We start from the raw sequence: 16,944 nt of genomic DNA on the forward strand, positions 1-16,944 counted from the left end.
CCCCACCAGAATCTAGAGCTCCGCCAGTCCCTTTGATGTCCTATGCAAGGCTGAAGATATTGGCTAAAGTGTTCCGCATATTCCAAGGATTTAATTTGAGGTTAAGTTTTTCCCAGCACCAGTGTCATTATAATCCTAGAATCTGAGAGATGGGTGTATGGTGATCCACTAAACTATCCTCTGGTTTTGCATATGTTTGAAATTTTCATAATTAAACAATTTAGAAAGTCATCTTGGGCCCATTGGCAGTATGTGTCCCAGTTTGGGAAAATTGGAGTGGTCAAACAAGAACATTTGGGGCAAATGGCATGCTTTGGCAGGTCCTAAGAGTGGGGAAGTTGAGGCAGCTGGTTCAGTGTATTCCTATGAACTCATGGAATATACACAGCAGAGTCAACCTAGAGACTGCCTGGAGGAAGCTTCAGACCTAAGCAGTTTTGCCTCTTGTGACAAAAGTATCCTTTGTACTCCCACCAGAACACATCAAATAAGTTAAATAGACTGAGACTGAGTCAGAGATTTTCCACCTTAATATTGGCATTATGCTTACACAAGTGTTCATGATTCAAAGAAAGTCTTAAATTATAACTAAGGAATTATAGCAGTTTAATTATTTTTAAACTGTATCAAACCATATCTATTTGTTCCATATCACACCTAGTCACAGGGATGATACAATTCAGAAACCAACCCAGATCCTTGACAACTTGAGCTGCTGGTAAGAAGCCAGCTACTTCTGTATTTATTATAAGAAAATGAACCACCACCTCCATTGCTGAGGCCACTTTTAGTTGATATGACATTGTGAAATAAGAAAAATATATAATTAGGCCGGGCACAGTGGCTCACACCTGTAATCCTAGCACTTTGAGAGGCTGAGGCAGGCAGATCACCTGAGGTCAGGAGTTCAAGACCAGCCTGGCCAACATGGTGAAACCCTGTCTCTACTAAAAATACAAAAACTAGGTGGGCGTGGGGGCATGCGCCTGTAATCACAGCTACTCGGGAGGCTGAGGCAGGAGAATCATTTGAACCCAAGAGGCAGAGGTTACAGTGAGCTGAGATTGCACCACTGTACTCCAGCCTGGGTGACAACAGCAAAACTCTGTCTAACAAAAAAAAAAAAGAAAGAAAAAGAAAAGAAAAATATATAATTGATCTCTTCCCCTGGCTCCTGGCACAGAGCTCCTAAAATTCTTGTGATTTCCTGAGTGATAGGGGCACTAGGCGGATCTTTTTGTTCTATTTGGTCTTTGTCCCTTGCTCCTGATAAGGGGTCCTAATCCCTTGGAATTTCATGGGTGATGGGAACATCTAGTATTCTAATGAGATGACTCTTGGTGGGCTGGTCACCAGAAAAACCAAGCCAAGTTTAGAAGCTTGGAACTTTCAGCTCCATCCCCATCTTCTGGGATGGGGAGAAAGGCCAGAGATTGAGTTAATAATTGATTGTGCCGACCAGGCGCAGTGGCTCATGCCTGTAATCCCAGCACTTTGGGAGGCCAAGGCAGGCAGATCACCTGAGATCGGAAGTTCGAGACCAGCCTGACCAACATGGAGAAACCCTGTCTCTACTAAAAATACAAAATCAGTTGGGCATGGTGGCACATGCCTATAATCCCAGTTACTTGGGAGGCTGAGGCAGGAGAATCGTTTGAACCCCAGAGGCGGAGGTTGCAGTGAGCCGAGATTGCACCATTGCACTCCAGCCTGGGCAACAAGAGCGAAACTCCATCTCAAAAATGATAATAATAATAACAATCGATTGTGCCCGTGTTACGAAGCCTCTGTAAAAATCCCTGAACTACAGCGTTTGAAGAACTTCTAGACTGCTGAAGCATGGAGGTACCTGCAGAGGGCATGGAAGGTCTGCGCCCCCATCCTTTGCCCTGGGTACCACCTCATCTGACTGTTTATCTGTAACCTTTGTCACATTCTTTATAATGAGCCAGTACATGTGAGTGTTTCCTTCTATGAGTCATCCTAGTAAATTAATGGAACCCTCATTTATAGTCATTTGGCTAGAAGTATAGATGACAACTGCTACTTTTGACTGGCATCTGAGGTGGGGGACAGTCTTGTGGGACTGAGCCTTTGACCTATGGGATCTGATTCTAACTCCAGTCATTAGCTAGTATCAGAATTGAATTGTAGGACAACCAGTTAGTGTCTGCTGGATAGTTGCTTAGTGTGTAGGGAGAAACCTCCACACATCCGCTGTCAGAAGCGTTGTGTTGAGGATAGGCATGGTGGCTCACACCTATAATCCCAGCACTTTGGAAGGCCAAAGCGGGAGGATCGCTTGAGCCTAGGCATTCGAGACCAGCCTGGGCAACACAGTGGGACCACACCTCTAAAAAAAAAAAAAAAAAAAAAAAAAAAGCCGAGCATAGTGGTGCGTGCTTGTAGTCCCAGCAGCTACTCGGGAGGCTGCGGCAGGAGGATCACTTGAGCCTGGAAGTTGAGGCTGCAGCAAGCTATGACTGTGCCACGTCACTCTAGCCTGGGCAACAGAGTTAGACTCTGTCTCAAAAAAAAAATGTGTTGAGTGTGAGAAGAGTAAAAGCAGTCAGTTTGGTTTTTCCTATCTCAGACAGACATGTAGAAATTGTGTGTATATTAGTCTGGTCTCTTTTGGTTGCAAGTGACAGAAACCCAACTTGAACCAGTTTATTAATGAAAATAATTGGTTTTTTGTACAGACGGATGTTGCTATGTTGCGTAGGCTGGTCTGAAACTCCTGGCCTCAAGCAATTCTCCCCCCTCGGCCTCCCAAAGTGCTGGGATTACAGGCGTGAGCCACGTGCAGGTCCAAACCAGTTGAAATTAAAAAGATGGTTGAAGTCAGGTGCAGTAATATGTATAATCCCAGCGCTTTGGGAGGCTGAGGCAGGCAGATGGCTTGAGCTCAGGAGTTTGAGACCAGCCTGGGCAACATGGCAAAACTCCGTCTCTACAAAAAGTACAAAAATTAGCTGGGTGTGGTGGCACATGCCTGGAATCTCAGCTATGAGGGAGGCTGAGGTGGGAGGATTGTTTGAGCCCAGGAGGCAGAGGTTGCAGCAAGCTGAGATTGTGCCACTGCACTCCAGCCTGGGTGACAGAGTAAGACCCTGTCTCAAAAAAATAAAAAATTAAAAAGACAGTTGATTGGAAGGGTGCTGGAGGACCTATAAGAATAAGTGCAGCTCCAGGGAACTCAGATCCTGGGACCAGGGATTTGATGTCCCCAGCACTTTCTTTGCATTTCTCTAGGTAATGGCTTCATCTTCTCAGTCTTTCCCATGTAGTGAATGCTGTAGGCTGCCCTGGAGTCTCATTTTACAATAACCTGACCACACTTCAACAGCAAAATCCCAGGGAAGGACTATCATTGGCTTTGCTTGGCTCACATGCCCATCCAGGACCCATCACTGAGGCCAGAGGGATGGGGTAAGATTGGTCCAGTCTGGACCATCTGCGCATCCTGTGGTCAGGGATGGGGTATGTTACCACAAGGGAGAGGGGAGGTAGACAGACAAGGACAATAGCCATCAAAATGACCATAATCCCGGCAGTCAGGCAAATGCACTCAGGAGAGAAAGCAAAGCAGGTGGGGTGTTCACGGCAGCTCAGAGCCCAGGGTCCAGAGACTCAGAGACCTGGGTTTAGTCGTGGTCTCCTCAGTGGTGTAAACTTTGAGGAGTTTCTTAATCCCCTATGCCTCATGTTGTTCATCTTGCCAAAGACAAAACAGACAGCTCTAATCTCAGCTAATCAACCATGAGACAAAGAATGAGAAGCTGAAAAGTCTGTACTTGGCCTTGCCGGCAGGCTCAGGCAGAAGGGAAAAGGTCTGCATTTGTCCTTGTCACAGGTAAACAAGGGGGTCATCCGTACATCATATGGGAGGCATGAGAAAGACAGGACTGTGGGTCTGATGAAGTCATATGTGGAAGGGTAGTTCTTTCTGATAAGCTACTTCCCAGAACACAAAAGTACGGAGGATTTTAGAAAACAAAAGGTTTGGGGGTGCATGGGTGAGATTTCTTAACTGTGGCTGTTTTCTAAGAGCACACGGCTCAGGTTAATTACAACATTGTCAATCAGTAAAATGCTGAAAATATTATTCATCTCATAGATGTGGTGTGAGAATTAAAAACTTTTTTTTTTTTTGAGACAGAGTCTTACTCTGTTGCCCAGGCTGGAGTATAGTGGCGTGATCTCGGCTCACTGAAACCTCCATCTTCCGGGTTCAAGCGATTCTCCTGCCTCAGCTTCCCGAGTGGCTTGGGACTACAGGCACATGCCACTACGCCCAGCTAATTTTTGTATTTTTAGTAGAGACAGGTTTCACCATGTTGGCCAGGCTGGTCTCAAACTAACCTCAGGTAATCCACCTGCCTTGGCCTCCCAAGTGCTGGGATTACAGGTGTTAGCCACCGCGCTGGGCCTGCTGTGAGAATTAAATAAAACAATCTATATGATTCACTTAGCACAATGCTGGGCACACACATAGGCTGCATGTTTTGCAAACAAAAATACAGGACAATATAACATCCTACTAGCACAATAAAATGAAGCAGTATTTGGGATTTACTTACACTAAAACATTATCTAAAATTTACATTTAACTGTGTGTTCTATATTTTGTCTGGCATCTCCTGCCATACAGTTGTGTTGACGATAAATATTATGGCCATGGATTGAAGATTTATTTTCAATCCATATTACCTGGACAGAAGGTAGGGCTCTCTTCTACTAAATACAGCTTTTTTTCTTTTGGAAGACAATCCACTGGCAGGGTTGGGGACTGGGGAGGTGGTGGCCACAGCCCATCTTAGGGCTTCTTCAAAGGCGAGCTGACCTACCTTCTCCGTGCCCCGTTCCCTGTCTCTGGCCCTGGTAGCCTCCTCCTTCTTGGAAGCATGGAGGTGGAAACACTGAGGTGGCAATGGGAGACTCCCACGGAACCTCATCGCCTGGAGGGGAGGGATTTTCTATTCATGGCCACCTCCTCACCCTCCAGCACAAAGTTGGGCGACTAAAAGTGCTCATTCAGCGCTGATGAACTTCAGTTCAAAAGCATCAGAGGTGCAAAGAGAGGGAAGACGTGTGCTCCTTCCTGATTTATTTTTAATAGCCCACATTTCACATGGAAAACAAAAAGTTTCTCTGAAATCCCTGGAAACCGCTGCAGTGGGGCGGGACCCTGGTGCCCGGAGCTTTAATGCACACCTTGGGCGTCACTTTTGGTTTTAAGGTGGTCCCAGGTCCCTCCTGTAAGATGGGCATAACCATGCCTGACTCTTTTCCCACGGACACCACACTGTCCTAGTTTGTGTTCTCTACGCGACCACGAGCTCCTTGAAGCAAGGGGTAGAGCGTGCCCCGGCTCATCCCGAGAGCCGGCGCAGCGACTGGCGCAACGAAGGGGAAATGAACGAATGAATGAACGAACGAAAGTGGAGTGGTGGAGGGGACCGCAGGAGACACGCACACCCAGCGCGTGAACCGCGCACACTTGCTGGGCTGTGGACCCTCACTTCCGCCCCCAGGAAGTTTCGGGGTCTCCCACCTTCCCTCCCAGGCTGCTCCGCGCCGGCGATGCCCCGCGCGATTGGCTGCCCCGCCCCACGTGACGCCGGGGTGGCGGCGGTGGTTGCCCGGGTGACGGCTGCAGAGGTGGCGGCCGGGCTGGGTGAGCGCGAGTGTCCGCGGCCGAGCAGCAGGTAAGCGCGTCCCCGGATGCAGCCGGGCCACCCTCAGCCCGCCGTCCTGGTGCTGGGAGGAGCAGCGGTGGGGTTGGAGGGCCGAGGCTCTGCGGACCTCTTGTTCCGAGGAAAACCCCGACGCGCCGGCTCCGCCGCCGCCGGATGCTACCACTTCTCGCCTGCGGTCCAGGGATCTTTCTCCCGCAAGGGCCGAGGCGGCCGCCTGGACATCCCAAGAAAGGACAGGCCCAGCTGCTTCCCGCAAGTAGTCCCTGATCTTTGCTGCAGTGGGCCAAACTTGGAGGGGGTCCCCCAAGCCGTCCAGCTGGTGGTGGCGGCGCGAGCGGGTTACGCGGGGTTTAGATCCCCCTCGTAATCTCCATCTGCTAGCCCCGTTCCTCAGGCACCCAGGTGAAGTCCAGACTTCACCTAATCTAAGGAAAAAACAGGATGCGTGCTATGCAAATTCGGCTTCCATACAAATCCCATAATCCCACCCGTTTGTAGGCCCTAAATCTTTCTTATATAGGAATTCAAAAGCTGCCACTGCGATCCCCAGATGTGACTGGAAAAGTTTTTCTTAGTTTCTGCATAAAGGAGAGCAGTGGTTCTCAAACTTGAGAGTGTGTAAAAGTCACCCAGGGAGCTTGTTTAAAAGGCAGATTTCTGGGCATGGTGGCTGGGCATGGTGCCTGCCATGGTGTTCAGTAAGACCGGGGTGGAGGCAGGAATTTTCATTTGCACGAGGGTGCCCGCTGATTCTGATTTAGGTGGTCCGGACTTTGGGAAATACTGTGTAGTGGTTCTTATAAGCCAGTTAGTCACTGTGGCCGTTGGGAGTGTGTCAGACTTCCTGAGCCTCAAATTGCCTCATCTGGAATAGGAAAATAGAAACTATATTCACCTCTCAGGTTTACTATGAAGGTTAAATGTAAAACATTTTGCACATTGCCTGGCATACCATATACCCTCAATAAATGATACCTATTATGATATAAAAGTTTAGAGAACATTCTGTAATTTCTTTTTCTTTTTTTTTGAGATGGAGTCTTTCTCTGTCGCTCAGGCTGGAGTGGAGTGGCGCGATCTCGGCTCACTGCAACCTCTACCTCCTGGGTTCAAGCGATTCTCTTGCCTCAGCCTCCCTAGTAGCTGAGATTACAGGTGCACACGCCACCACGCCCGGCTAATTTTTGTATTTTTAGTGGAGATGGGGTTTCACCATGTTGATCAGGCTGGTCTCGAACTCCTGACCTCAGGTGATCTGCCTGCCTCAGCCTCCCAAAGTGTTTACAGGTGTGAACTTACAGGTGTTTACAGGGATTACAGGTGTGAGCCACTATGCCCGGCCAATTCTGTAATTTCTAAGAATGTCAGAGTAGTAGGATACCCAGCAGCACTCACGTTCAATGACAGTTGATCACGGCAGATACTATTTAAACGGCTTATGGAGGACTACTGTAAGGAGGTGATGTTTATTAGGCACAGTGGTTAACCAGGTGAAGAGAGGGAAAAGGGTTCTAGGTGGAGAGAGTAATATGTGCAAAGGCCTTGAGGTTGGAAGGAGCTCAGATTCTCACAAACTCACTTTTCCTGTTCCAGGGCCTTTAAAATGACATCCCCTCAGCTCGGGCTTCATTTATTCATTATATGCCTTGAGTACCTTTCTTGCTTACGAGGCACTCTGTTAGGTTCTGGGGATATGAAATTTAAATACAGCTCCCTGTCTTTGTGAACAGGGTTATAAGAAGTGCCAGGCACAGTGGCTCATGCCTGTAATCCCAGCACTTTGGGTGGGCGAATCGCTTGAGGTCAGGAGTTCAAGACCAGCCTGGCCAACATGGTGAAACCCCGTCACTGTTAAAATAATACAAAAATTAGGCCAGGTGTGATGGCTCACACCTGTAATCCCAGCACTTTGGGAGGCTGAAGTGGGTGGATCACCTGAGGTCAGGAGTTCAAGGCCAGCCTGGTCAACATGGTAAAACCCTGTCTCTACTAAAAATACAAAAATTAGCTGGGCGTTGGTGGCAGGCTCCTGTAATCCCATATACTTGGGAGGCTGAGGCAGGAGAATCACTTGAACCTGGGAGGCAGAGGTTGCAGTGAGCCAGATTGTGCCTTTGCACTCCAGCCTGGGCGACAAAAGTGAAACTCCATCTCAAAACAACAACAACAAAATTAGCTGGGCGTCATGGCACATGCCTGTAACCCCAGCTACTTGGGAGGCTGAGGCGGGAGAATCATTTGAACCCAGGAGGTGGAGGTTGCAGTGAGCCGAGATCCCGCCACTGCACTCCAGCCTGGGCAACAGAGCTAAACTCCGTCTCAAAAAAAAAAAAAAAAAAGCCTTGGTAGGGAAAGAAGGGAGGGGTTGTTCATGGAAGACTTGAAGGATGTTAAGTCTGGCTTGTCTTAGAATCGTGAGTCATGTTTGCCTGGGTGACAGAGCATACATCAACCACAGGCTTAGGATCCTGGAAGAGCTTGTTGCGTGGGGGAATGGCCAGGAGTTCGCTGTTGGCAGGGTCCAATGTGGGATTGGTGGAAGGGAGCAAGGAGAGGGATAAGGTAGGGGGAAGGTGGATGGATTTGAGGCATGGGTCCAGAAAAAGGCTGGAGAGGTGGGTGTCCTCCAGGAGCAGCTGCCTTTCTTCTCTCCCCTTTTGCATCTGGCAGGGCTGGTGCGGTGCATGGGGAGGTGTCCTCCCTGCCCCTCATTGCTGCTTCCAGATCACTACCCACTCCTTCACAAACCCCAGCTCCTTTGAAGCACATGGCAGATGCCTTACCCCTTGCCAGCCCTCCCTGAGGTAGCCACTTCCCAGGGCAAGTCTCTCCAGTTCCCTTGGAGCCTCCAGCACCCGGCTGGCTGCTTATCCCTTCATCTCTTTTACTTCACTTTTGGGGGTTTCCACATCCTGGCCCCTCCAGTTTCTTCATCCTCCTTACTTGCAGGCATCTCTTTCCTCCATCCTCCTCATCTGCCCACTCCTGTGATTGGGAGCTTTTTAGTACTAGTCACCTTCAAAGTCTTGCCTTCAAGCATCTGTCCCAATCTCTGCCCACTCCTTTCCATCTTTCACGCTCACTGGAATGTGCCTCCTTCAGCAGGTCTCGGACCCCACCACTTCCTCACTGCCCTGCAGCCGCCTTATGTGTGTTCCCCTCCCCCATTCTTAACCTGATTAGTTCCAGTGTCCCATCATGGCTGTACTGTTTTCCCTTTCCTCTCTCTTCTGCAAGAACCTCTCACATTGGTTAACCTAACTCAGATAGCTGAAAGTGCCTGGAGAAGAGCTGCAAAACTGTGCAGACTGATTCCATTTTAGATTCAAGTCCAGAGATCTTAAATGGACTCTAATACCAGCAACCCTGCCATGTTGCTGTAGTCACTTTGGTTCCCACCCTCCCTTCTCTTCAAACTGTCACCATGCTTCTTACTTGCAGCTGATGACCTTGTTTGTTTGTTTCTTTTTTTTTTTTTTTTTTTGACAGAGTCTCACTCTGTTGCCCAGGCTGGAGTGCAATGGCACGATCTTGGCTCATTGCAACCTCCGCTTCCTGGGTTCAAGCGATTCTCCTGCCTCAGCTTCCAGAGTAGCTGGGATTACAGGCACCTGCCACCACGCCCGGCTAATTTTTGTATTTTTAGTAGAGATGGGGTTTCACCATGCTGGCCAGGCTGGTCCCAAACTCCCAACATCAGGCGATCTGCCTGCCTTGGCCTCCCAAAGTGCTGGGATTACAGGCGTGAGCCACCGTGCCCAGCTGATCTTGTTTCTTGTTTCACTTTTTTTTTTTTTTTGAGACAGGGTCTTACTTTGTCACCTAGGCTGGAGTGCCATGGCATGATCCCGGCTCACTACAGCCTCGACCTTCCTGGTTCAAGTGATCCTTCTGTCTCAGCCTCGCCAGTAGCTGGGATTACAGGCGTGCACCACCACGCCCGGCTAATTTTTGTATTTCTGTAGAGATGAGATTTCACCACGTTGCCCAGGCTGGTCTCGAACTCGAGCTCAAGTGATCTGCCTGCCTTGGTGTCCCAAAGTGCCAGGATTACAGGTGTGAGCCACTGCACCCAGCCTGTTTCACTTCTAATCACTAAATCTGTGTCCCTCTGCTGTCCCTCTGAATGCCATTCCTGCTTCTCCCTTAAACTCCAGGCTCATATATCTGTAAGAATTAAAGAAAGAGGAGAGAAACACTCGACAGTCAACAGGTTTGTTTCCTGGGTAACTGCCAAACTTCACCCTCTTACAATGGGCCTCAGTATAACAGTGGGCCTTAATAAGGACATTCTGTTCCCTTCAGGTGCACTAAGGGAAGCTAAAAGCAGACTTGGGGGGTATGCCTGCAGCTGCAGAAAGATGTATGGGAACAGACACACAACTCTCCCTCCCAGATAAGCACAACAGAGAGACACAGAAGCAGTCCAAGCCTTTGATAAACTCTCCCACCCTGAATCCTTAAAAACTCTTAGTCTGTAAGAGAGTGTGGCTCTGACCTGACTCGGTCAGAAGTCCCTCCCAGGTTTGAAATAAACCTGTTGACTGTCGAGCCACCCTTTGTGTTTCTTTCCTCACTCCTCTTTCTTTAGTTCTTACAATACCCACTGACCATTTCGGAACCTCCACTGGAATGTCTAACCGGCAGCTCAGACTTACAGCCAAAACAGAGCTCTTGGTTTGACCTCAAAACAGTCCTTCCCCAGGTTTTCGTTGACTCAGCAAATCACATACTCTTCGGCCAGCTGCTCAGATCCCAGGGTTCTTCCTTCCCTTCTTCCCCTCATGTCCCACAACTAACTGGTCTGCAGATTGTGCCTCTTCTGCCTTTTCTATCTGGACTCACAGCACTCATGGCCCCTCTTGCTTATCCAAATGATGCTCATGGCTGGCATGGCCTGAGCAGTACTCATCTCCCTCTTCCCACTCCCCTCCAGTCTTCTCTGCAGAGCAGGCAACATGCATATTAAAAAATGGACATCAGCAGCCGGGCGTGGTGGCTCACCCCTGTAATCCCAGCACTTTGGGAGGCAGAGGAGGGAGGATTGAGCCCAGGAGTTCAAGACCAGCCTGGGCAATGGTGAAATCCTTTCTTTGAAAAAACCAAGGCTGGGCACGGTAGCTCATGCCTGTAATCCCAGCACTTTGGGAGGCCGAGGCAGGTGGATCACCCGAGGTCAGGAGTTCGAGACCAGCCTGGCCAACGTGGTGAAACCCCGTCTCTACTAAAAATACAAAAATTAGCTAGGCGTGGTGGCGGGTGCCTGTAATCCCAGCTACTTGGGAGGCTGAGGCAGGAGAATTGCTGGAACCCCGGAGGCGGAGGTTGCAGTGAGCCGAGATTGTGTCATTCTACTCCAGCCCAGGCAACAACAGCAAGACTCTGTCTCAAAAACAAAAACAAACAAAAAAAAACCTCACCAAAAACCAAACAAACAAAAAAACCAGAAAACAAATGACTTGGGGCATAGAGGCACACTCTGTAGGCCCAGCTACTCAGGAGGCTGAGGTGGGAGGATTGCTTGAGTCCAGGAGTTTGAGGCTGCAGTGAGCTATGATCATGTCACTGCACTGTAGCCTGGGCAACAGAGGGAAACTCTGTCTCAGGAAAAAAAAAAAAAAAGGACATCAATGGTGTCAGTCCCCTCCTCCATGCTCTCTCTGAGCCTCCTGTTACTCTCAGCCTAACGTCCAAGCCACTTACCAGCTCTGCAAGGCCCACCTGACCTGGCCCCGGCCCCCCATTGCCTGCTGCTGTCTGCCTCACCTCTAGCTACATCCCAATACCCCAAGACTGCAGAGCTCTTCAGCCTGAGGCCTGTGCACTAGCAAAGCCCTCTTCCCCAGATCCAAGTGCTCAGTCTTTGCTGAAATGTCACATTCCCAGTGAGACCATCAACCACTCTATCTAAAATAACCCCATACCCGTCTCCTTCAGGTTCTGTCCCTTTCCTTGCTCTGTTTTCTTCATGTCTAGAATTAATTTCCACTCTGTCCATGTTTTTGAGCCTGTACTGTGTGGCAGGCACTCGTCTAGGCACAGGGGAACACCTGTCAGGTGCTGTTGAGAAAAATCAAGCAGCACAAAGAGCTGAGAAGTGATGGGCCGACCTCTTAGAAAGGGTGATCAGGGCAAGACTCTCTGAGGAGGTGACAGTTAAGCAGAGACCTGAATGAGACGTGAGTATCTGAAGGAAGGGCAGTGAGCCAGAGTTCACGAGGGCAGGCGTGTGCTTTGGGTGTTCAGTGGGTGTCCACAGGAACCACACAGTGGCCAGTGTGGCTCAAGTTTACAGAACAAATGGGAGTGTGTCAGAGGCCAAGTTGTCTAGGGCTTTGGGAGTTGGGCCTAAGGAGTCTGGCCTTCATCTGGAGGGCGGTGGAACCACGGGAGAGTCCCAAGCAGGAGGGGAATGCTCACTTGTTAAAAGTGTAGAAATTGGATTGAAGTGGAGAGAAAGGAGATGGGGAGGCAGTGGCAGAAAAATGTAAGGTTACAGACTCAGAAGAGATCTGACTGAGTGTGGTGGCTCACGCCTATAATCCCAGCACTTTGGGAGGCCAAGGCGGGAGGATTGCATTACCCAGGAGTTTGGCAGCTTAGTAAGACTCTGTCTCCCTGTCTCTACTTAAAAAAAAAAAAAAAAAATTTCCTGGGTATGGTGGCATGCACCTATAGTTCTAGCCACTGGGGAGGCTGAGGAGGGAGGATCGCTTGAACCCAGGAGTTTTAGCTTGCAGTGAGCTGTGATCGCACTATTGCACTCCATCCTGGGCAACGGAGTGAGATCCCATCTCAAAAAAAAAATTGGATGAGTTCTGATACATTCTGAATTTTATAGATGAAAAAAGGCTCTGCATTTCAGTGAGTTGTCTCAGATCAGGTGCCAGTGAATGGTATGGTTAATATTAGAGCCCAGACCTTTTAATTCCTTTGGGGTTATGGGCAACTGGTTTGGGCTGAGCCTGGGGTGTGGGCCATGGGGAATGGCTGCTTTGGGTACACCTTGAGGGAGGGCTGGTAGAAAGAGTAGGAAGAGTTTCTTTTGACTTTAGCCATTGTATTTCCTAGTGCCGCTGAACAAATGACCATAAACTGAGTGGTGTCAAGCAACAAAGATTTAATATCTTCTAGTTCTGGAGGTCAGAAGTCTGAAATGGCTCTCACTGAGCTGAAGTCAAGGTGTCTGCAGGGCTTGATCATTTCTGGATGCTCTGGGAGGATCTGTTCCTTGCCTTATGCAGTTTCTAGAGGCTACTTACCTCCTTGGCTTATGCCACTTTACCGCCTTTCAAGCCTGCAGTGGCTGTTGAGTCTTTCTCACACCTCATCATGCTGACACTGACCCTCTTGCCTCCGTCTGCCCCCCTCCCTCTGCTGTGACTGCCTTGGGCCCACCTGGGTAATCCAGGATCATCCCCCAATTTAAAGGTCAGCTGATGAGCAACCTTAATTCCATCTGCACCTGAATTCCCCCTTGCCGTGTAACCTCACGTATTCACAGGTTCTGGGGATTGGGGCATGGATGTCTTTGGGGGCCATTATTCTGCTCACCACAACCACCCTTTTTGTAGTTTCATAGGTGGTTGAAATGAAAGCTCTTGTCTTGTATTTTTGCCTTCTAGAGATTTTTGCTGTGAGAATTAATTACCAGTAACAGTTCAATATGGGGGACATTCTGGCTCATGAATCTGAATTACTTGGACTAGTGAAAGAGGTAGGTATATTATACAAAACAGAGGTCACAGAGAAACAGATCTTGAAAACTTGTGTTTTAAAATGCAACAAACTATTTAGTGCCTTGTAATGTTTCTTCTATTGTTATGTTGGAGTGTTTTTCTATTATGTAATATTCCATGTATTTACATTTTGGTTTTATAACTAAACAAATCTTAAAGCCACTTAAAAAGTCCCTTGAAAGAAAATTATAAAAGCAATACATGTCCATGGTAAAAGATTCAAGCACTACAGAAGTATAAAAAAGGAAATTTCCCTCCCAGACTTTTTTCTATGTGTAGTAAAAATATATTCACATGCCTGTAGTTTGTTTTATAGAATGGGATGATACATTGTTCTGTAGCTTGCTTTTTATCTGCCAATAATAATATAGCATGAACATCTGCCTATGATCTGCCCTAGACATTTGAATGCCGTAGAGTATTTCATTGAGTGGCTGCATCATAATTTTTTTAACTCATTGTCTGGTAATGGCCTAGGTTTCCTACACTAAAAACTTTGACAAGTAGGGCCCAGGCCTTAAACTTTCTGGTGCTAAAGAAATGGTTCGCGCTTGCTGCTGCTTAACTGTGTAACCATCTGCAGGTTGCGAGAGCCACGGGCCTGGAGCAGGGATGAGGCAACCACCGTGCAAGTGCAGATTTGGAATTTGGTGATGTGATGGCGAATATATTCCTTTTTAAAAAATTTACATTTAAAAATCTTTTTAGACACAAGGTCTTGTTCTGCCGCCTAGGCTGGAGTGCAGTGGCATCATCATGGTTCACTGTAGCCTTGGACTCCTGGGCTCAAGCAGTCTGCCTGCCTCAGCCTCCTGGGTAGCTGAGACTACAGACGTGCACCACCATGCTCAGCTAGGTTTTATTTTAATTTTTGTAGAGATAGGATCTCACTCTGTTGTCCTAGCTGGTCTTGAACTCTTGGCTTCAAGCAATCCTCCTGCCCCAGCCTTCCAAAGTTGTGGGATTGCAGGCATGAGCCACTGCACCCTACCTATATAACATATTTTCTTTTAAAAATTTATTTATTTGAGATTGGGGTCTCGCTTTGTTGCCTGGGCTGGTCTCAAAGTCCTAGGCTCAAGCGATCCTCCTACCTCAGCCTCCCAAAGTGTTGGGATTACAGGCATGAGCCGTGCCACCTGGCCTATACCATTTTTTCTTTTTTTTTTTTTCTTTTTTGAGATGGAGTCTCACTCTGTCGCCCAGGCAGGAGTACAGTGGTGCTGTCTCTGCTCACTGCAACCTCCACCTCCTGGGCTCAAGCGATTCTCCTGCCTCAGCCTCCCAAGTAGCTGGGACTACGGGCATGTGCCACTGCGCCCGGCTAATTTTTGTATTTTTAGTAGAGATGGGGTTTCACCTTGTTGGCCAGGCTGCTCTCGAATTCCTGACCTCATGATCCACCCGCCTCAGCCTCCCAAAGTGCTGGGATTACAGGCTTGAGCCACTGCTGCTGACCGGTAGTTCTATTTTTATTTTTTTGAGGAACCTCCATACAGTTTTCTATAATGGCTGTACCAATTTACAATCTCATCAGCAGTGCACAAGTGTTTCCTTTTCTCCACATCCTTGCCAAGACTTTTTATCTTTCGTCTTTTTTGTAATAGCCATTCTGACAGGTGTGAGGTAGTTATGTCTCTGTGGTTTTGATTTGCATTTCTCTGATTGTTAGTGATGTTAAGCACCTTTTCATGTAGCTGTTGGTCTTTTTAATGTCTTCTTTGGATAAATATCTATTCAGATCCTTTGGCTGTTTTTTAATTGGATTATTTGTTTGTTTGTTTGTTTTGCTGTTGAATTCAATTATTTATTTTTTATAGTATTTAGATTTTGCTGAATTTGAAGACACCTTGAAAACATTTTCAAAAGAATGCAAAATAAAAGGAAAACCATTGTGTAAAACAGTAGGCGGATCTTTCAGAGACTCCAAATCATTGACAATTCAGGTAACATTTTGCTTATTTTTCATCCCTGTAGATAATTCAGGATGCTCCCAACTTGTGGAAAATGCTGCTGTTGGATAGTGCTAGAATAGTTTTTGAGCACTTGCTCAGAGTTACTTTAGATGGCACAAGTGTTTATAGATGAACTAATAATGTCATTTTAAATCTCTGTACCCTCCCTAGGAAATGAGTGGCCATGTAAGATCTTTCACAAACATTTCTTGGGAAGAAGGAAAAGAAGAAACCATGCAGTGTTTAGGAACTGAGACAATTGTAGCCTTCCTCCTGAGGAGTTTCAGGTTATTAATTCTAGGCACGGGGATCCAGCAGCGAACAAACAAAATCCAGCCCCTTGCCAGCACAGCATTTGCATTCTAGCTTGGGGAGGTTGGAGGGAACAGGGAGCAAGAGTGAGACTGACAAGGCGGGTCTGTGAAAGGAAGTCTGAGCAGCTCTGTGAATACCAGTGGGCTGCAGGGGCACAGAGGTTATACAGACCTCAACTCTCAGGGTTAGAAGGGACCTTAAAAATCCTTGACTAGGCATGGTGGCTGACTCCTGTAATCCCAGCACTTTGGGAGGCTGAGGCAGGAGGATCACATAAGCCTAGGAGTTCAAGACCAGCCTGTGCAACACAGTAGGACCTCGTTTCTTTTTCTTTTTTTTTTGAGATGTAGTCTCTCGCTCTGTCTCCCAGGCTGGAGTACAGTGGTACGATCTCGGCTCATCGCCACCTCCGCCTCCGGGATTCAAGCGATTCTCCTGCCTCACCCTCCCTAGTAGCTGGGATCACAGGCACGTGCTACTGCGTCTGGCTAATTTTTGTATTTTTAGTAGAGATGGGGTTTCACTACATTGGCCAGGCTAGTCTTAAACTCCTGACCTCAAGTGATCCGCCCGCCTTGGCCTCCCAAAAGTGCTGGGATTACAGATGTGAGCCACCACGCCCAGCCAGAACCTCGTTTCTATAAAAAATAAAAAATTGGCCAAGCATGGTGGCATGTACCTATAGTCCCAGCTACTTAGGTGGCTGAGGTAGGAGGATCACTTGAGCCTGGGAAATCAAGGCTGCATTGAGCCATGATCATACTCCTGTACTCCAGCTGTAGTGACAGAGTGAGACCCTGTCTCCAAAAAAATTAAAAAGTCATTATTTTAACCGTTATTTGATGTCTCAATCTCATTTGTAATATGCCAGGTAAGTAATCAGTTCACCTAGAATATTTCCATTGACTAGAGACTGTACCATTTCCTGAGACAGCATGTTTCACATTTGGATGATTTTACTATTTATTTATTTATTTGAGACGGAGTTGCGCTCTGTTGCCCAGGCTAGAGTGCAGTGGCAGGATCTCGGCTTACTGCAACCTCCGCCTCCTGGGTTCAAGCGATTCTCCTGCCTCAGCCTCCCAAGTAGCTGGGATTACAGGCACACACCATCATGCCCAGCTGGTTTTAGTATTTTTAGTGGAGATAGGGTTTCACCAGGTTGGCCAGGCTGGTCTCAAACTCCTGACCTCTGGTGATCCACCCGCCTCAGCCTTCCAAAGTGCTGGGATT

At 47.9% G+C, this 16,944-nt stretch overlaps 1 protein-coding gene across 19 annotated transcripts in view; it reads left to right on the forward strand.

Annotated features, from left to right (window-relative positions):
- Positions 1 to 5,261: 5,261 nt before the first annotated feature.
- ARMC9 (armadillo repeat containing 9) overlaps positions 5,262 to 16,944 on the forward strand; it is a 180,355-nt gene continuing 168,672 nt past the window's right edge. For 15 of the 19 annotated variants that reach the window (XM_063648095.1, XM_063648100.1, XM_063648092.1 and 12 more), the window contains exons 1-3: positions 5,600 to 5,711; positions 13,328 to 13,419; positions 15,262 to 15,387. In XM_063648095.1, the coding sequence (XP_063504165.1) occupies positions 13,369 to 13,419; positions 15,262 to 15,387 (177 nt within the window). In that variant the 5' untranslated portion in view covers positions 5,600 to 5,711; positions 13,328 to 13,368. The other 4 variants (XM_063648103.1, XM_054478430.2, XM_054478433.2 and 1 more) reach the window with 4 other exon arrangements.

The sequence above is a fragment of the Pongo pygmaeus genome, chromosome 11 (assembly GCF_028885625.2).
Source record: "Pongo pygmaeus isolate AG05252 chromosome 11, NHGRI_mPonPyg2-v2.0_pri, whole genome shotgun sequence".
In the NCBI taxonomy this organism is placed as follows: Eukaryota; Metazoa; Chordata; class Mammalia; order Primates; family Hominidae; genus Pongo; species Pongo pygmaeus.